Source organism: Betta splendens, chromosome 7, assembly GCF_900634795.4.
Source record: "Betta splendens chromosome 7, fBetSpl5.4, whole genome shotgun sequence".
In the NCBI taxonomy this organism is placed as follows: Eukaryota; Metazoa; Chordata; class Actinopteri; order Anabantiformes; family Osphronemidae; genus Betta; species Betta splendens.
Window position 1 is genome coordinate 9,119,055 of NC_040887.2, and position 19,622 is coordinate 9,138,676.

At 43.5% G+C, this 19,622-nt stretch overlaps 2 protein-coding genes across 7 annotated transcripts; one reads left to right on the forward strand and one right to left on the reverse strand.

The window, feature by feature from the left end:
- Positions 1–207: 207 nt before the first annotated feature.
- On the forward strand, positions 208–5,213 carry cd63 (CD63 molecule). Its single transcript, XM_029156047.3, has 8 exons — positions 208–361; positions 1,043–1,128; positions 3,212–3,400; positions 3,482–3,556; positions 3,663–3,758; positions 3,965–4,108; positions 4,558–4,641; positions 4,804–5,213. The coding sequence occupies exons 2-8, from the start codon at positions 1,063–1,065 to the stop codon at positions 4,867–4,869; spliced, it is 720 nt and encodes a 239-aa protein (XP_029011880.1). The 5' UTR covers positions 208–361; positions 1,043–1,062; the 3' UTR covers positions 4,870–5,213.
- A 30-nt stretch (positions 5,214–5,243) lies between these two features.
- letmd1 (LETM1 domain containing 1) lies at positions 5,244–19,042 on the reverse strand. 6 transcript variants are annotated; one of them, XM_055510222.1, is made up of 14 exons: positions 18,879–19,039; positions 18,374–18,488; positions 17,431–17,545; positions 16,048–16,095; positions 11,961–12,052; positions 9,446–11,386; positions 8,761–8,903; positions 8,346–8,458; positions 8,043–8,125; positions 7,719–7,905; positions 7,404–7,505; positions 7,167–7,319; positions 6,618–6,714; positions 5,244–6,274 (listed from the first exon to the last, which is right to left on the reverse strand). In XM_055510222.1, the coding sequence occupies exons 6-14, from the start codon at positions 9,547–9,549 to the stop codon at positions 6,198–6,200; spliced, it is 1,059 nt and encodes a 352-aa protein (XP_055366197.1). In that variant the 5' UTR covers positions 9,550–11,386; positions 11,961–12,052; positions 16,048–16,095; positions 17,431–17,545; positions 18,374–18,488; positions 18,879–19,039; the 3' UTR covers positions 5,244–6,197. The 6 variants fall into 6 exon arrangements, with proteins under 6 accessions (XP_055366197.1, XP_055366195.1, XP_040927465.1 ...); XM_055510220.1 differs by adding an exon at positions 15,728–15,771 and having other exon boundaries at positions 9,446–12,052; XM_041071531.2 differs by having other exon boundaries at positions 15,728–16,095.
- Positions 19,043–19,622: the final 580 nt, after the last annotated feature.

A 19,622-nucleotide genomic window follows, 5' to 3' on the forward strand; every position in this document is an offset into this window, starting at 1 on the left:
TGATTGGTAAAAACAAACTGTCATTTTACAAAATAGTATATGTAAATTACTTATCAAACTTACATAAAATAATAAAATAAAATGTTTCCTGACGTAAATTCTGACAGTTAAGGTTTTACGCATCTCTTTCGTTTCCGTGTACTTCAGTACCGCAGTCAGCGGAGTGTTAGTGTCAAAGGGGAAAGTTCCGTTTTAACGAGGAGACTTGAAAGCAACACACCCCCTCCCCGTTCCGAAGAGGCTGGGGGAGGAACTGCTAAGGGTAAAGAGGCGTTAGAGTTGAATTTCAACATAACGTCGTCTTCGACCCTTCAACGGAGGATCTTAAAAAGCCCCAAACTAAAGGCAGGCCGCAAAAAACGTAAGTACTCAACGTTGTTATTTGTTCTAACGGGTTTTAACAAGTTTCTGAACCGAATAGTCGACTACTTAATTAGCAAACTATATTTTTCCCCCCAACAAAATAACGTTACTCCACGCGAGCTGCGTTCATGAAAAACGGAGACAATTAAGATGTTTATTTAAGACTGATTCGATAATAAAACGTTTAAAGATTCACTTAGACAACTTAGTTTGTGTAATTTACCCCGAGACAAGGCTGCTATTGTTGGCTAAAGTGACATTGATTTGCGGTGGGGTCTCCGAGGTGACGCGTTCGTGCGCTGTTTCCTTTCTAAACTTTAGGCCCGTGTTGTGCGGTAGCGTGAACGTCACAGACTTTAACACCTGCTCCTCGTGTTTGCTGTAACAGTTGTTCTTGCCACCGACAAGAATGTCGCGGTTGTGGACTTTGATAAAGTTCGAGTGTGTGGTGCCGCGAGCGCTGTAAAGTGAATTAGGTCAAACAAAGGCAGCTTCATGATCGCAGATCTAACGGCGTGTAATAAAAGCGAATGCTCGTCTCTGCCTCTGGTATTAATGGCTCACACATTCCACAGTCCCGCAGCTGTTTTTACAGCTCCGACAACTTCCATGATCAATAGTTCCGCCTGGAAAATAGTTTTGTTTCGTATTGTTCCAATATATATTTTTTTACTTCCAGGCAATTGAACTTCAGCAGCCATGGGTGTAGAAGGGGGAATGAAATGTGTGAAGTACCTGCTCTTCTTCTTCAACTTCATTTTCTGGGTAAGTAACAGCTGGTCACTGCTTGTGAAGCGTTTACTTGCAAAAGGCGCTGGTGCGGAGAAAGCACCGCTCGCCAAAACGAAAGCGACGCGGGGGATAAAACGGGTCATCTCATTTACAGCGCGATAAGAACAGAACCTCTCTGACTGGACCGTTCTCCCGTGTGGATGGGCCGTGGCGCTTCCTGCCGCCCGCGTGACTTGGGGCGTGAGTCACGCGTGTTACTCTACTCCCAAAGTTAAAGTGCAGCGTGTAATCGTCCGTGTATCACATGATGGGACGCGGCCACGTTCTGCTCGGGAACCTGTTGACAAACGAAAACACGGAGCAGCCCGCTCGCATCCTGGACCAGCCCGACGGCTTCTCTGTGGAAACCGGTTCGCCCTTTCACACCATGTGTTCCGGAGCTTTGCCGGCTCTGATGATGGAATGTGCGTCTTGTGACCACATTGCCAAGAGGCTCAGATCCGGATACCAGTCCGTTCTCCACCTTGGGGCAGATTGCACAATAAATTCAAGCATAGACAGAAAATACATTTGATGGAGAACGAGAGGAAGTGCATGTGTGACCAAGCAGTTTCCTAGTGTGTTATGCTGCACAGCCCTTGAACGAATCGTACATGTGCATAGAGGACCTCGGTGGCCATTTACCCCCTGTTGTTTTCCGGTATTGACTGTGTTCTGGGGTTGATGTGAGCGTCTTCGCTCTGTTTGTCTGCCCTGTTCACTCCCTAATGTGTGGCTAAGTCAACCATTAGCCGCCTATTTGACTCCAGCGTAAATATTGACATTGGTGGCGGCAGCAAGGAAATGGGCCCAGCTGCGTGGACAACTAGTACGAAGAACATACTGTGGCCTGATGATGCGTCATCTTGCTGTAAAGCAGCTGAATCACTTCCTGATGTGTCTTTTTTTTTTTTAATTCTGACTATCGTATTTTAAGTGGAAATATGTTTCTAACCGGGTAAGGCCAGTTTGGCCAGGAGCAGCTGTATCCGGGGCTCTTGTGTTTACGTCACTTGGATATGCTCAGTTCACAGCTGGCTTATCAGCGAGTCTTTGCTGATAACCTTTAAGTGGGTTGGCCTCATATTGGTGACTTGTTTAATGAGAGTGATATAAGGTCAGTAGGAGGAATTTTCTTTTCATTGACCTAATTTGATGTTAATTTATTGGCAGTTTACCAGTTTATGGGTTTTATCATAACTCGTTTATGATGTGTGGGTGGCAAGTTTTTCTTTTTTCTTTTCCATCCCACATGTACCGTCATCTGTCACTTGACCAGTCACACCCTCATTTAGACACACTCATATCCTGTCATCTTCTGAGTCTATTATAGCACATGTGCAAGCATTAAAATGATTGTATGCAAAGCTGCATAAGAAGTAACGTTAGTTATTTTTGAACAGTCAATTCATTATCAGCTCTCTTTAAATCCTTTTCCCAGTTGAGTCTACTTTGACTCTGAACCTAGACCTCACCCCAGCCACAGTAGCACCCAGTGCATCAGTTGATCACCACATACAGGAACGAACGCTGCTGCAACTTCCTTCTGTTCAGATAATTACTCACTTTGTGAGTAAGGTTTCCAATGACGGCAAAGACTCTCATGACTCTTATTAAAAAGTGGTCAAGTACTTTTATCTTTTAGCACTTTATCATGATGTACGTAATAATATATTTAATTCAATGTGTTTTTACATAAGGAATAATTTGCCATCAGTTTAAAGTGAGATAAGTTAATTTTATTAGTATTTAAAGTTTTACCCAAACACTAGATTTTAGCCGTGGCACCTCAGTCCTGACAAACAGTCCCAACAACTCCTCTCTAATGGATACATGGATGACATTTTGTTTTTGTGTTCTTGCGATACCCTTCGCTTCTGCCATCATGTTTTTCATAATGTCCATGTGGCGACGTCCCAGAGGAACAGGTCTCTGTTAACAAACTGAGAAAACATTCAGCTAAAAGCAGAGAAGCACTTTAATATTGGGAGCACAGAGGGAGGTTTGATACAGTTTGTGTACCTGCCCTCCTGAACCAGAGCCATATGAAGAATAAATGATCCCTTTGTTCTTACAGATATGCGGCCTAGCATTGATTGTGGTGGGAGTTGTGGTTCAGGTGAGACTGAACAAATCCTTAATGATTAGTGATACATCATCCTCGGCAGTTCCCATCCTCCTCATTGTCGTTGGAGTGGTGATTTTCTTCATCGCCTTCTTCGGCTGCTGCGGCGCCTGGAAGGAGAACTACTGCATGGTCACCATGGTAAAAATGTTTGCTAATTCTGCCATTTACGATCACGTTGAACTAGTTATATTAATTCTGTGTGTTTTCTGTTTCTTCCAGTTTGCTATCCTTCTCACACTGATCATCATTGTGGAGATAGCTGCCGTAATCACTGGATATGTCTTCAGGAATAAAGTGAGTGTAAAAATTCATTCTGTGTGTTATTTATGAGGCTTAACTTATTCATAGGTCTGCTGTTTTTTTTTTTTTTGTTTGTTTTTTGTTTTTTTCTCCCATCTAGATCTCAAAAGTTGTGCAGGACAGCCTTAGTGACATGGTTACCAAGTACAACACCACGTCAGAAGTCAGGAAAAGCTTGGATGAAATACAGAAGAGCGTGAGTTCAGTTCACTTCTCAGTTTACTTAATCTGAAAGCATATTTACATAAGGCTGCAGCATCCTGCTGTATCCTGGTGCTGCCAGGCGTGAGAATCCATTTGCAACCACTTGTTGACACAAGTTATATTCTTTTATTGGTTGTGAGGCTTTCCACCTGGCATGAGTGTATTAATGTTTTCCATTTGACTCATGTTCTCTCCTAGTGGAAGTGCTGTGGTGTGAACAGTTCTGCTGACTGGATTGGCTTCCGCTCCGATCAAAACTCCGTGCCTGACTCATGCTGTGTGAACATCACCACCAACTGTGGAATCGGGCACATGAAAGACTCCGCTATAGTCAACCAGCAGGTAAAGTGGCAATGCCGAGACGAAAAGTAAATATTAGACCCAAACACAACAACACCATTAGGTTGATGCACACACACCCAATACAGGCACCCTGTGCCATATCTGGCTCAGGGCTGTAGTGGGTCACTTTTCATTGGCTGCCCACTGCTCCCCCAGGGGATGGATCAAATGCAGAAATACTACAGGACCATGTACTGTACATGTGTAATGACAAACTTGAATACTACTCTATTCAGTTATACAGGGCCAATTCCCAACAGAAGCACATCAAGGTTAAGACCTTACAGGGCATATAATTCAACTACATAGAAAGCCGAGCAAATACTTGTGTGTGTACGTCATTAGGGTACAAAGGAGATTAAGTAAAGCAAATGTCATCGAAAACTGATGTAAGATGTTTCACCTGGGGGCGTCTCTATATGTCTCAAACTGCTGCTTTTCTGCTGCAGGGTTGTGCTGTTGCTCTGGAGAAAATACTGAAGGACAACATCCAGTGGGTCATAGTTGCTGCTCTTATTATTGCTTTCCTGCAGGTATGTAACCAAACAGGTGGAAAAAAAAGTAGAAGCGCACGTTTATTCTAGCATATTCTGTCAGTAGTACTTAAATGTGGTTACTTTTGTAAGGCTCATGAATAACACTAGCAACTTAAAAAAAAAACAGATGCTAATGTCAATCATCTGTTTCCCTTGCAGATTATGGGCATTGTGTTCGCCTGTATGTTGATGAGAGGCATCCGCAGTGGCTACGAAGTCATGTGATTCAGCTTCACGCCTGAGCAGCAGCTGCACTCAGCCAGCTCAGGTCGCGCTTATTGGGAGCTTCATTTGTAAATTCAAATTATATTTGGCTTAATTTTTAGATATAATACACAGAACAATGTTTTTCCCTGTATCCACTTTTAGATTATATTTTCATAAGTTAACATCTCTGCTTCTAAACCTTGTGCGGAAACCAAAATGGTAGAATAGGTTGGTATTCACTTCATTGTTAGTATGTTAGTCTAGTTTCACAGCTTTTGCTTGTTCTGGTAGCAACTTTGGATGCTGACTTTATATATTGCTGGTTTCTGTTTTTATTAAAGAGCTTTAGAGCCCTTTCCAAATGTGCTTCAAGTGTAATTTTAAAAAAAAGCCCCATTTTAAAAGGAATTTATTTTCAGACATATATTCTTGGCACAGCAACACCACATTTAGTCAAGCAAATAATTTCAAACTTAAATTATAAACAAACTAATTGCAGTTTGTTTCAGATGTTTTTCTAATTGACACTTTGCTTGAACAAAAGCATGAGTGACTTCCTCCAACAGTTACCTTGAAACAGGCAAAATGTCCCGTGGAAACATGTGCTCATGTTGTTTTACCAGGATAAATTTATGTCCCTTTCAGCCTTAAAAGCAAAACAATAAGTGGCACAGGTGGGTTAGATAATAGTGATGTATAGTAAAAGCTTCAGCCTTTCATCACACACAGAAACATGCATGTCTTTAGTCCGTTTGATCTGTAAACATTTGCCTTTGGGTCGTCCACTTCTTGTTCTGTCAGCCAGTTGTTCCTCCTACGTTTGTGTTGCCATAAAACTCCATATAACTTCATTTGGCTTTTTACTGTGAGTAACATTTTCCTAAAACAAAAGCTAGAGCAAAGAACATGAGGTATGAATATACAGCACACATCCAATTAGGTCATCTGTTTTATAAATGGAATGTGTCCGAACAAATAAACCCACGCACTTTAACAGCATTTGCTAAACAATGCTGCCATTCCCGCTTGTCTTTGTGTGCTTAAAAGTAAATAGGTGACTGTCTTCGCCTGCACATGGTCACACGCTATTACCAACATCTCCACTAAATATATAAGTCCATGCATCACAAACAAGTGCCAAACAGGATTTTGAAGCCAAAGTGCATGTTGTTGTAGTTTGCAAATACAATCCACATTGATCCACATCATTTTTCTGCTATGCATGGACTAAAGATTTTGCTAGTTTTAAAATATATTTTCCTTTAGAAAAAAAAGAGGCATTGACAACTTCTAGGGAAGTTCTGTTGCCCAGTTCATGAATGAAGCACATTGTATCAGGCTTCCTGTCAGCAGCGGCTGGGCTCATTCAGGGGGTTGGCAGAGAGCAACACCATGCTGTGCAAAAGCAGGGATACCTCTGAGTCTGCAAAAGATTTGACAAAGGTTTAAACATAGTGTTTCATTAAAGACAAAGCAGGCAAGGAGTAAAGAATACATGGGGTCCTAAGATAATCTCCAAACCACCTCTCGCTACAGTGTGTTGAAAAGCTTTGTTAATGTCTTGGGTGTTTCTTCTTTAGCTTGGTGTGATTGAAGGTTAAGATGTTAGAAATTCAATTAAGTATGATGACTGTTGCTGCAATAACAGTTCCAAGTGCTCCAACAAAATAAATGTCAATACATGACAATAACTAAGTAATAAACTACAGTTATGATTTGTGATAGCTGCAGTCAAAAACACAAATACTGTATATCAATGAAATTACCTTTTAATGAGGAGGACACCTGAAGCCAGTGGGACAACCAGTCACGGCACTGCTTGATGTCAACGCTGTCAGAATTAAGCCCCCTTACATAACAAGCCTAGAGCAAAAAAGTATTTTAACCGACAGCTTTTCAAGGGTACACAAGTGATGTAATACACAGTCACAAGAAAACCCTTTTGGAGCATTAAACATTAATGTGCACTTAAAGTCACAAGTCACTCACGAGCCAGTAACTTCAACTAAAAGTACAAACTGTATTCACCACATCAGTTAGATATTTACTGTGCTGACTGGATCTGGTAGATCAGCTTCAGTCTATGATATTTCCTGCTGCTGATTCATGCTGGCATAATCACATCTAGTCCTGTGTTCTAACATTAAAACAAACTTAACATTTGCCCAGTACAGTATGTTAGAGTACCACTCTATCAATGTATATCTATGACTGTTTTGCATTTGAGTTATTTGTTAAAATTAAAATGTGGAACTTGGATGAAGATCTGATCATAATAAAGATACAATTATAAAAACTTAATGAATCTTACAGACCTGTCTAAGCTCAGAGTCACTCAGCTGCAGAGGCCCCATTCTGCTGAGGGCTCGGTCCAGCTGGAGCAGCTCCAGCCCGTGGCTGTTGAGCCGCCGGCTGATCAGAAAACCCGGGAGGTGTGGCGTGAGGAAGAGCAACGGGCTGATGTGTCTCTGATCGGACACACAATAGATATTCTAGTGACGTTGATGTTCACCATGCCTTCTGTGAGTGAAGAGTAGAGGAGCTTTACTGACCATGTGATCCACACTGATACTCCTCATACCCAGGGGGTGTGCAGAAAACAAGCTTCGGACTGCAAGGATTTCAGACACGCTGGGGTTTTCTCCATTTTGCACCTGGAAATATACCAAAAGTCAGTTAACTACACTAGATACATATTCAGATGATATGATGTGACAAGATACGTAATTATAGTGAATTTTAATTTGTATTGTTGAACACAGCTACATCCTTCTATCAAATTTCTGATCAGATGTGTCAAGATTCATTACATATTTTAGTTGTTACATCCTTCAGCTTGCCATTTAAAGTCCAACTTGTTTGCTCACTTTAGCACACAGGTCCTTAAGGCGTGTCTGTAGCTGACTGTCTTTGACCTGGTTGCTCACATCTTTCAGTACTTTGAGCACTGGCCAGTGGTGGCGAACCCTGAGGGAATGGTACACTGCCCGAAACTCCACCTGCTGCCTCGGACTCCAGAAGTGGGGGATCAACATCTGACGGGGGAAAAAGTACCTGGCAGGAAACAGGAGGGGTTGAAAGCAGAGACGTGGGCGAAAGGAAGAGGTGTTAACAGGGGGAGAACAGGACAGCTAAATATGAATCTGTGTGTCAACTGAAATAAAAAGATGAGTAACTTTAAAGTAACTCACATCAGGATTAAAACCAGGTAGTTGGCAAAAGGAGGAATGGATATCATCACCAGAGGAAAAGCCTTGATAATGTCTCTGCGGAACTGAGAAACAAATGTCGAGTAACTGAAAACCTGAAGCAACAATCCCTACTGCAAAACCTGCAGTTGAATCCCAGACGTCTGATTTAAGAAGTGCAGACCTGCAGAAGTCTGGCAATTCTGATTAAAATGACAGACTGAATAATCAATTCCATCTCTAACAATATAAGGGTACAAGTCCCCACTTTAAAGTTTGGTGAGTCCCATATGGTAGAACACCCACCTGTCTGAGTTTCTCCATATCCCTGTAGGGCAAATCCTCAAACTTTACTCCTGATATCATCTTTTCTTTTATTCGTCTCACATCTTTGGCATCACAGAACAATGACTTGAAACCTGGATGACAGCAAATATATTTGTGTTAAAAATGTAAAATTGCTGCTGATTTATTCAGTGTGAGAAACAACAGAATAACAATACCATGTTATTCAGAATGTCAGGTTGTAGTTCCAACAACTATTACAGCTCTTTTAAATATTACAGATCCTAACTTGAGCATTTTTGGGTGAATACTTTTTAAAGGGCATGACATTTAAGACATACAAATATTCCTCTTTCAGCATTGCGCGTTTCTTTAGCTCTGTGTATTTCATGATTAATGCTTTAGAACTGGAGATGTGGGTTATCAGCGGGCTTACCTTCCTTGAATGTGTGGTAGAGCAGATAAAAGCGGGGAAATTTCCTTTTGAGGAAATCTTCATATTTGCTGTTTACCCACTGGACATATCGATTAATCCCTCGTCTGACTTTGGATGATGAGCATTGTCTACTCAGGGGCAGGCTGGAAATAAAAGCGTAAGCGCCTCTCAATCAGTGTGACTCATGGTCCTCCAACATTCAGTAGAAAATGATGATTATAGACATAAAAACATAGAATAATTATTTCATATGACCTAAGACTACATACAATGTTAGTAGCCATGGGTTATTATCAGACATAGTATTTAGCTTTGATAAGTTTGTAGAGACCCTTTATGAACTGTGATGATACTTTGTAAACAAAGGCGTAAACAGCAGCTCTGTGTGGAAGATAAAAACTAAAGGCAGTGAACAGACGTGATGCGTTCAGTGACGCTTCAGTTCCGACATTGGGACTGTTTTAGACGCGTTATCCCACATCCATGTTGCATCACTCTACATAAATTGCATGGAGGTGACACCACGTTTGGCAGGTGTCATGTATCATGAGATACGTATTGAAACGTTTATTCACATAAAAACCAAAACCCCGGTGAGGAAGTCCAGAAGCTAGCTTAAGCAGAGAGACGAGTAAAACTAGGGACGCACCGTCAACCCGTGAACTTCAGAGAGTTTTAAACATACCTGGTTTGACGGGACACGTGTGGAGAATGAAGAACATTTGTCCTGAAGCCACACAGTCGGATTAAAGACACCTGCCTGCACAGACTCGAACAGGACAGCGCCATGTTTGACTGTCAAAAAGTGGCACGCCCCGTAGTTACCGTAATGTTGCTTGTAAGCGCTAAAGACGAAAGTGGCTGCATTACCGTAATTAAAGCAGGATTGGGCAGCGCCAGGGTTTGTCGTACGAAACCATAGGCACCATGATGATAATAGACATGAACACAATAAAACAGAACAAAATAAATCATGCTAAGAATGCTTAAGTTTGCGCTATCTGGTCAATTAACATAACTATGGTGTCAATCAAGTTTTATAATTAAAGCAAGTAAGCGACAGAATATTGACTTTTTAATGTAAAATGAAGCTAGTCCCAGCGCACTGTTAGTTCCTGTGACCGAAATTCGTTCTGCTCCACTAGATGGCGACATCATCTGCGAAGTCAGAACCTAAAGCATTGATGATGATGATTGTTGAAACGTCATGAAAGTGAAAAGGATTCCACTAATGAGTTCTGGGGTTTATCATTAACAATGTTCAAGAAATTAGATAATGAAATGTACATTTTAAAGATTTTACATGGTGTTTAATTAGCACGTTTATTTATTTTAGGTTAATGCAAAATAAATTAGTTTCCACACAAAACGCACAACACAAAGCTTTGTGATGAACTTATTCACAAAACTTTGCAAAGTCAGTCAGTCTGAGAAATGTTGACTGGAGTCCAAAAATCTTTTTACTGGCACTGTCCAAACATTTTGAACTTAAAGAAAGAAGCTAAGATGTTATGAGACAATCTCACTTGCTTCTACTAAATTCATAGTAAAGTTTGAGGTTCTTGTATTTGGGCCAAAAATCCGAGAGATGCGTTATCTAATCAGGTCTGGATGATTTAATGCTGGCCTCAGGTTGTAAATTTTAGACCACAAGGTCAAATTTACATTTACACAAAACAAATGTCTAGCACTGCCTTCAAGTACATGTCTTAATATAACTACTACTACTACTACTACTACTACTACTACTACTATCACTAACAATAATAATAATAATCAAATATATCAAACATCCTTCAACAATGAACTAAAAATAATCACACAGTAGGGATTTGAAACAGACACAAAATATTGAAATGATAATATCAGTGTAGGAATATGGGGAATACAGTGATTAAGTACAGTACTTACATACACTTTAAAGTCATTTGTATTTAGATATTTAACATGTATTCTCTATATTATATTACATTATTTTTCAAACTTAAATATTTTACCAGAAAAAATGACTGTTTTCCTACATTGTAGAATAAAATGTAGCTACTTTTACTTACACTGATGTTTATGAGAAATCCTGGGGTAAAATTCTCAAACATGTTACAATTCACTGAGGGAGCAATCCATTACTATCGCTATCCACACAGCTGTTGTGCAAAGATCCTCCAAGGTAAGATGCTATCTGTCCTTCACTGTAACCGATTTCAAATGGTGCTAGAAACAAAGCAGACTCTGAACACCAAAAGAAACCGGTCAACCTTGGAGAGAGGACAAGGCTGGAGCTGTCGAAGCAGCACTGTTCTCCTGCGCTTTTTAGTCCATCGAGCATCGATGCAGGCGCTGACAGTTCCTGCAGCTATCGCTATCGCCAAACCTCTGCGGCCGCCTTGAAGGATAGTGAAACAAACTTCACACCCCAAGAACACTGATTTCAAATGGTGCTAGATAGGTGACAATACTCTAAGCCACCATCTGAAACCAGCTTCCAGAGGGGGAACGTCTCACAAAAGACACTTTTCTGTAGCGTAAAACGTGCCATAAACAAAACAGTGGCAGATGATGGACAAAAATCAGCATTAGCAGCCATCCAGAAGTGATTCTCCATGTAAAGATGCACACACAGGGCTCTCTGTGGGGAATAAAGGAAGCAACTGCGTTACTAAAATAAAAAAAAAATAAAAAGACTTAAAATGTACATACACTGAAATGAACCAGGAGCGAGTCTGCAACACACACACACACACACACACACACACACACACACACACACACACACACACACACACACACACACACACACACACACACTCTAAAAGCCTGCAGTGATTGGGCCTACATGTCTAACTAATAATCCTCATCAGATCGGATATGTCCAACCAACAATATGCAAGACATGTTGTAATAGCAGACACTATATGGTGACATATGAAGGGTCATATCTTTAAATGCCTCCCTTGTCTCAGTTATGCTGAGAATGAGTAACTTTCAGGACCATATGTTGTATACTAGTTTTTGTAAATAATTGTAAAAACCATTTCACTTTCACAGTAAATACTTTGCTGTTCACACGTTACAACATCTTCACTCCATAGTAAAGAATGATGACATATGAATATGTCAAGAGGAAAGTGTCAGATATGACAGTTACAGTACAATACATGCGAACACGTAGGAATCCAGAGGGAGACACAACAGAGACTTACTGAGATGACAGTGGCCTGGGCACCAAGCACCTCCAACACAGCAGGAGGGCACTGGAGGTGCAGCTGTGGCCAAACGCGAGTCAACCTGGAGCCTGCGGGACGCAAGACACAACTTCACCTGTGACGGAGCAAGCGATCGTGCAGCTGACAGCATCTTCTGTGCTTAAGCCCTCACACAGCAAAACCACACAGTCCAGCCCTCAGATTCTGATCCGGATGAACACGATGAGTCAGATCCTCCGTAATTGTATGCAAAGCAAATTCATTGTTTTGTTGTTGGTGAAAGTGTGATGCAGAGAATGAGCAGCATTGCTCTTTAAGGCTCGTTTGTTTACCTGCCCTGGTCCAGGACAGAAAGCAGAGGGCAGAGAGGCCACGTGAAACGGGAAACCAGTGAGAAAGCACCAGCACCTCTTCCTCCCTCACCCACTTCTCACTCCACTCCTCTCTAGAACCACCACACGACTGACGTGACACGCGATCCGAGCGCCGCGGACGTGCGAGGAGCCGGACACACACGGAGGCGCTGGGGCTCACCTGCAGCTCCATGCAGGAGGGCCGGCTCTGCTTTCATGCACGCTCGCATGGAGGCGCGAGGCCCGGCCTCTGCAGTCACCGCGAGGGAAGCGGAAGCAGGCGACGCAGACGGGGCGGAGCCGCGACAGGTGGAGAGCGACCAGGTCAGCGCCTCGCTGCAAACTCTCTGTCTCCCACAACACACGCCCACGCACGGTCTGTGTTTACGACGACAACTGCAATCGATGCAGCGCATGAAGCCGTCACGTGATCTACTTCGGTTTGACGACAAGAGGGGAAAGGAAAATCCCCACAGCTCCTACGAGTCCTTATCAGGCTCCAGATGGGCCAAGCCGAATTATTTTCTCTCATCAGAGCTGTGTGTGTGTGTGTGTGTGTGTGTGTGTGTGTGTGTGTGTGTGTGTGTGTGTGCGGTAGCCACAGTGACAGCTCTGATCAGAGGGACTGTCTGTCCGTAGGTGTCTGGTTCCTTCGCCTCGGTGACTCAACCCAACCCCGTCAGGTTTCTTTTTCGGGTTGTTTGTTGCTTGTGTGCCACTGGACCTGTTGTGTAACGCTTATAAAAGATTTAAAGGGACAGGAGGCTTTCGGAGAACGGTCAGCGACAGAATCAGGATGGAACTGCGAAGCACTCTGCGGAAAACGCATCAGGGGCCGAAGACATTAAACGACTGAACCGCGGTGAAATGCTCATAACAAGGAATCTGATATCAAGCGGTTGCACTTTTCTTTGCAAATCCTTAAACGGCAGCTCGTTGTGGAAGAGGGACGCTTGCATTGTGCACTCAATCAAACTCACATTCCTACATAAACTCTGTTAATGAGTAGCCTCCACAGACAAGCAGCCTAACTGTGGCGTTATCACAGGAACGAGCCCCGCGATCCCAGCGAGCGCCGCCGCCTTCACAAAGAAGCATAAACACGCTGCCCTTGTGTAGTTTGCTACAACATCAGCACATTTAGATGAGAGAGAGCGAGAGAGAGAGAGAGAGAGAAGGAGCGAGAGGAGCTGACTCCAGGAGCGGGAGCTGCAATGCAGACCACTGGCAGGCACACATGGTCTTGCATCATCTAGGAAACGTGGCATCCTTTGCTTCAAGACCTCTCACCTAATCGAATCTATGGGCCTCAATTCTGAATGCGACAGCCTCAACACTGGCATCAGTACCACAGAGTCCCATAGGTTCTGCAGGAGATGCTGGGCAGCTCGTAGAGCGAACACAGAGGCCTCGGCCACGTCACAGGTCCGTCGGTTTCCTTTGACTTTTACAGGAACTGATGTCTGTCCTGGTGTCATTTGTAATAAATTCAAAGGAAACCTGTTACGTCGTTAAATGGTTGCATTGTCAACTGCTAATATTGAAACACTGACCAATGTTAACATGTTTTCACAAGATACGTGACTATGTATATTAAAGCATATGAACTAAAACCACTTCCACAGACAGAAACACACTAACACATGTAGTGGTCATGAATCCACGCAAAAGCCTTTGTATAAAGAGAACGGTGCTTCTCAACCAATCACAGGCTGAACTCCAGCTGTCTGCTCGCACTCAACCAATCAGGCGCCGCCCCCTCGTCCAATCAGAGCCCAGCTTGGGCACGCCGGACTGTGATACAGTAGCTTTAGGAAGTTGAGCGCATGAGAACTGGAGAGACGCCAAAGCAGAGTCACCCAGAGAGCAAGGCAAACAGCTCCTCTGCTGCGCTCGGGGTCTGTGATCCTGTCCACTGCTGCCTCCCTCCAGGAGGGCGAGGGAGCTGCGAGTGAACAGAGCGATGAGCAGGGAGGAAGGCACAGATGCGAGCCGTGTGCTGGTTGAAGGGAGGTCCAGCCCAAAAGCCACTGCGTCACCGTCTCTGTCGCTCCTGGCTACGCAGAAACAAACACGTCTGTCGCCCGATGCCGGCGGCCCTGGAGGGTGGGAACGAAGGCGCCCGGGTTCGGGTCCGACCCGTCCGGCGCCGAAGCCGTCTGGATCCCGACCAGCCTGTGCCGTCCTCCAGTCCTCGCTGTTCAGCAGCAAACTTATCCTGTAATTCAACTGACCGGCTACAATGTAATGGTGTATTAAAGGCAACACTGTTCCACGCAGCACCACCGCATTCACCTACATGTAACAATGTAATGCTCCGTACTCCACGAGGCAAAGGAGGCGTTCACAGATCCATATTACTCAGCTGAACGGTCCGGACCGAGCTGCCCTCCAGAACGTTCCCTGGTCCAGCACCCCGTCGCACCTCGGGCCGAGCCGCGGGCTCGTATCGAGACCTAAACAATCGTGCCACATCTCCAGCATCCATGTTGAAACCCAGGCACCAGCTCCGAGCGCACGCAGACACACACACTGGTACATGGCAGCGGCAGGCAGAGCCGATTAAAACTAGCGAGGAGGACGAGGAGCGGGAGGAGAACGCCCCGGTTCGGTCCGAAGCCACCGTGTCCACTTCAGGTGGAAATCTCGATGACTCTGGGCTTCTGTTATCTCGGCTTCTGTTTCTCCCCGACATGAAAAAAAAGAAAAAGTGACGTAGCAACTAATCCACAATCTCCCTCTCACTCTGACTTGCTCTCCCTCCCTCCTGTGTTTCTCTCTTCCTTCTCCTCGTCTCTCAGACACACGCACTCTTTATTTTCATCTAGTTGCAACAGCGGATCAGCCATTAGGCTGCCGCTTCCAACCAACACATACACAGAAGCGGAGCGGACCAGACACCAGTGCGTTTGTGCGTGCGTGTGCGCACGCTCACACTGTTCCTCTTCCTGACTGTGACGCAGCACTTAATTCTGCCTGCTTTTTACACCACTGTTACGGCAGCGGAGCGCGGCTCCGTGATGGGGCTGAGTCACGGGCGCCGCCTGCGGCTGCGGCTGCGGCTGCGGCGCAGGCGGAGGTAAACGGACCCCGTGGCTCCAGTCGCCCGTCCGTTCCGGCGCCGTGTCCCCGTTTCCCCCCGTGTCCCATAATGAGCGAGCGCCGCTGCCTCTCTGCTACAGACACACTCTGGCGGCTCTGTCTGAGGCTGAGCTGACTGAGCCTCCACGATCACCTGACATCCCACTGGTTTAAAGGCACATCACCAGTTTAGCGCTTGCATAAGCCCTCGGACGCTCGCTGGGCCTTTTAAATACCGCTCGCGGACCTGTAGTGTGCCGTCTGCGCGGGGGGGCGCGTTTACTGGATGCTCGTGTTTACACTGCGGTGTGATTCAGTTGAAATACTCACGTTGCTTTGTGTTACGCATTTCTACCTCCACAGACAGGTCAGCGCTGCGAACACAGCCGGTGGTTTAATATCACAACAGACAGACGACAAGCAGCGCTTACTTTTCTAAAGTTCTACATGACTTCTATAACAATATTGCTATAAAACAAACAATAATTTCACAATCTCCTCTGATTACAACTACTATTGTGAATAAATGTGAAGAAGATTAAGATTTTTCTCCTTTATCTCAGTCTGTTTAGTTTTAGTCATAACTGAAGGCTTTCTTTTCTACTGAAGATTTCTTTTCTTTGGGTTTCTGGGTTTCTTTGTTTACATACCTTGTTAAAGACAACTTATCGTTTCTTCCTGTAATTTGGATCCAGGAACTGTGGGAGCAGAAAAAAATCCCCATATGATATAGAGCCAGAAAATAATGGTCTAAGTATCGACAATAAATACTGAGATTATGATTTGGCACATGAGAGTGAAATTGGAAAAACACACAGCGTTGGCTAAAGCCATTAAATTGCTCTTCTTACTTTGTTACATATAAGAACCAAAAGACAGAATTCTAGTAAACAAAGTTATTAATCATGAGCTACGAACGATTCCCTGCTAATATAAATAATTAGTGAGGAACTGTCGGCCCAATCAAACGATTCTTTTAAATATGTTATGGTAGGAGGTCAAACGAGCCAATTTGTGTCAGTGCAGCCAAGGCTGCAGTTGGCAGCAAAGAAATGAGAAGAACAAGCTTGTTTCTGTCTCTTTTATGAGCTTGTCTGTTCCAAACAAGGATGTGCCTATTAAGTCTGACTGCGTTTTAGGAGCATGAAGTTCTCTTTGTATGCGAAGGGGAAGTAAAAGCTTCGTTCTTCGATTTGCCGTTACCCTTTGAACCCTTACACTACAAGTAGATTTATCTTGTGATTGTGATGTTTTATATATACTGCATATATATGTATATGTATATATATATATATATATATATATTTTGGAGCTATACTGGAGACAGGGGACACAAGCATCTTGTGCTGAGAAAGGAGAGGATCGGTAAAAGAATCAGATTTCACCCTCAAGCTAAAGGGAAATGTAAGGGATCTGGGGATCAAAGCAGGTTTGCTCGGAGCAGACTGGTAGATGCTCAGAGTATTGATCCGAGCCTATCTGCTCCTCTAGGATAAAGATATCAGTCCATGGGTGCATTCTGTGCAAGATACGTAGCTACGGCTTAATTTTTAATTTACGTTTACTGCACCAACTAAATCCTAGGACTCTAATAATAAACATTGTCTTTTGTCCTCAATCTCAATGTTATAACCAAACTCCTGCAGTGCTGACTGTTTCACAAACGTTTAGCCTCTGAAGAGAATAGGAAGCTGTACAGTGACGGGTTTGTGTTTATGCTGACAAAGGCACTAGAATTTTAAAGATACCTCCATCTAACTGCCGGTTCTTCCTGTCTGCTATTTATGCTTCTCATCCAGCGGGCAGTGCGTTAATTTTAGCCACGTCATCTATCAGCCATGCCCGTTCCACTTCCTAAAGCCTAATCTTTGCCTTGGAAAGGTGCCCAGTCAGCTCCATTGATACTGTTTTTTTTACTGAGCAATAGGCAAAGAGTCCAAAAGCACCCACATAGTTGCTCATTTGTAAAAGGCTACTCTGCCTTTAGTGACTGTTTTACTGTAAACCAACAAAGGAACCAGGTTTGCTTTTACCTGATCTGAAGTTTCCTCTTGGAACCGTCGCTCGTCAACACTGTTGGCTCGTGTTCCGGCATCAAAAAAGGAGTAAGAAGAACGTCTGAGGTCAGAGCTGTACCCTCAGCCAGCGCTGTGGAGACCAGGCATTGGTTCATGACATGATAAAACATCACTCAGTCAATTTAAAGCTGCTCTTCAGCATGACAGGTAATTATAAGTCTTATTCTCTGGGGTTGTATCTGAATGGCTGCTGAACAAAGTTCCCATCCTGTAAATAAGGAGGAGAGAAACCAGACTCATTCCAATAATTTCCTAATTGTATCCTGCGCAGTACTTGCTCTACGGTGAGTCTGCACAAATGCGCCGTGCTGTGGTAACTACGAGTACTGCTTGTGCAGGGTTTGTTTACATCAGGAATAAAAAGTGCGTATGACATAGAATCCTCTGGATGGATGGAGCCGAGTCAAGGCGCTGGCACAGAAGGCCTAAATAGGTTCACAAACTAAATCACTGACTAATAAAACTCACTTATAGGTTTTAAAGAAACAATACATCCACTGAAACAAATCGATTTATGAAAATATACAGAAAGATATATCTACAAATATATATCTTTTTATACAAAACAAGACTATTAAAATAAAAACTGACTCATCATATCTCGTCGTCTAATTGTGATATACTTAAAACGCCGTCTGTTGTGTCTGTCTGTTTTAGGCACAGACAGGTGCCGTGATTCAATTGTGACGTCTACAAAATCTTTTTTTCTTAAAGGTGATGCGCGTTTTCTTGACTACACTTATTTTCGCCAGTACATAAGTTTCAAAAACATATTCCCTCCCTCTTAACTTTAAATTACATATAATACTTATTTTTACTTTAAAAGATGCCACCAACTGAATCAAATCTACTAAGCAGACTAAAATATAAAACCATAAATGAAATCAGTACTTCGTACCGCTGGATGAACTGGCCGCTCGCTCTGAGGTAAATTTCAAGTGCGCAACATCCTCCTGCAGCAACATCCAGCGCACCTCTCCATCCCTCCCTGCTCCCCTCTCCTCTCACTGGCTCTGAGGAAAACAAGCCACACATCGGCACGGACATATATCACAAGGAAACAGCTGAGAGCAAATACCTGCCTTATTTCCGGGTAGAGGTGGCTACGTTAGAAACTGCGCACTACACCTTAAAAAAATCTAATCACGGCCATGCGTAGTTCTTATGAGATTTCGGTCATAATTAGGTGGAATGCAGGTATTTTAATGGATGCAACAAATACAGCATAGCTGTTAACGCTGCAATACCAAGAATAAACAAATGACGATTGTGAAGAAAGACAAGTAAATGGACTATCAACATCCACAAAGGCAGTATCAGACGCTAAGCGATGATGTATATGAGTAAGTGATAAAAAGTGAGTGCAAAAAACCCGTTTCTTTTGCAAAGGTAGGATGACTTACCCATAACGCCTCTTTCGCAACACTTCCGGTCCCTTCAGCTTCCATAACTAATCTGTCTCCGCTACCACAAGCTTTTATCAACCTCCTGCTTATTCTCAAATCCAAAAGGGTCTCTTGCCCTACTGACAATTCTGTCCATCGACATTTCCAAAGCGACACAATCGCGACCCGCCCATAGAACACACCCCCGTCTTTTGATTGGACGACGCCCCGAAATGCGTCCATAGCGTCACATGCTTTTGACGCATGTTTACAAATAGCTCAGAGATGAGTCTGGCGAAGCGAGAGGATTCTGTCCCCATAACTTCCGGGTTCGGTTTAAATTCCTTTTAACGCCGCTCGCTATAAAGATCAGTTGTGTATTAGCTCTTAGTTGGACTTTGGAGTCACTGTAACCACATCTGATAAACTGGGGATTGTTAAGCACACATGTGCAACTAAACCTGTGAAAACAGTCACTGAAACAATTAGTTAATTAGTAAGTTTGATCCAAATTAAACCGTAACCTCCTTAGAGGCAATATAAAACACAATGATGGGCTTACAACTAAGCCTGAGTGACCTTTTTGTACTTACCAAACATTTACCAAACTCAGCTGATTGCTCTGGGGAGGGCTACAGAGCCAGGACTCTGGGTCTGTTCCAGTAAGTCATAAAAGATTCAAGGAAAGCATCTAAAACAATTTAGGCCTCTCTGACCTCGATAAAGGTCATTCATGATGACTCCACAGTCCACCAGACACAG

What these genes read in the sequence shown, in the direction of transcription:
- cd63 (XM_029156047.3), top strand. Translation starts at nt 1,063, where the DNA reads ATGGGTGTAGAAGGGGGAATGAAATGTGTGAAGTACCTGCTCTTCTTC. An exon ending in TGGATGAAATACAGAAGAGC is followed by an intron (nt 3,759 to 3,964) that starts GTGAGTTCAGTT and finishes GTTCTCTCCTAG; the next exon opens with TGGAAGTGCTGTGGTGTGAA. An exon ending in TTATTATTGCTTTCCTGCAG is followed by an intron (nt 4,642 to 4,803) that starts GTATGTAACCAA and finishes TTTCCCTTGCAG; the next exon opens with ATTATGGGCATTGTGTTCGC.
- letmd1 (XM_055510222.1), bottom strand. Translation starts at nt 9,549, where the DNA reads ATGGCGCTGTCCTGTTCGAGTCTGTGCAGGCAGGTGTCTTTAATCCGA. An exon ending in GTATCAGTGTGGATCACATG is followed by an intron (nt 7,320 to 7,403) that starts GTCAGTAAAGCT and finishes GTGTCCGATCAG; the next exon opens with AGACACATCAGCCCGTTGCT. An exon ending in GGTGTCCTCCTCATTAAAAG is followed by an intron (nt 6,275 to 6,617) that starts GTAATTTCATTG and finishes AATCTTTTGCAG; the next exon opens with ACTCAGAGGTATCCCTGCTT.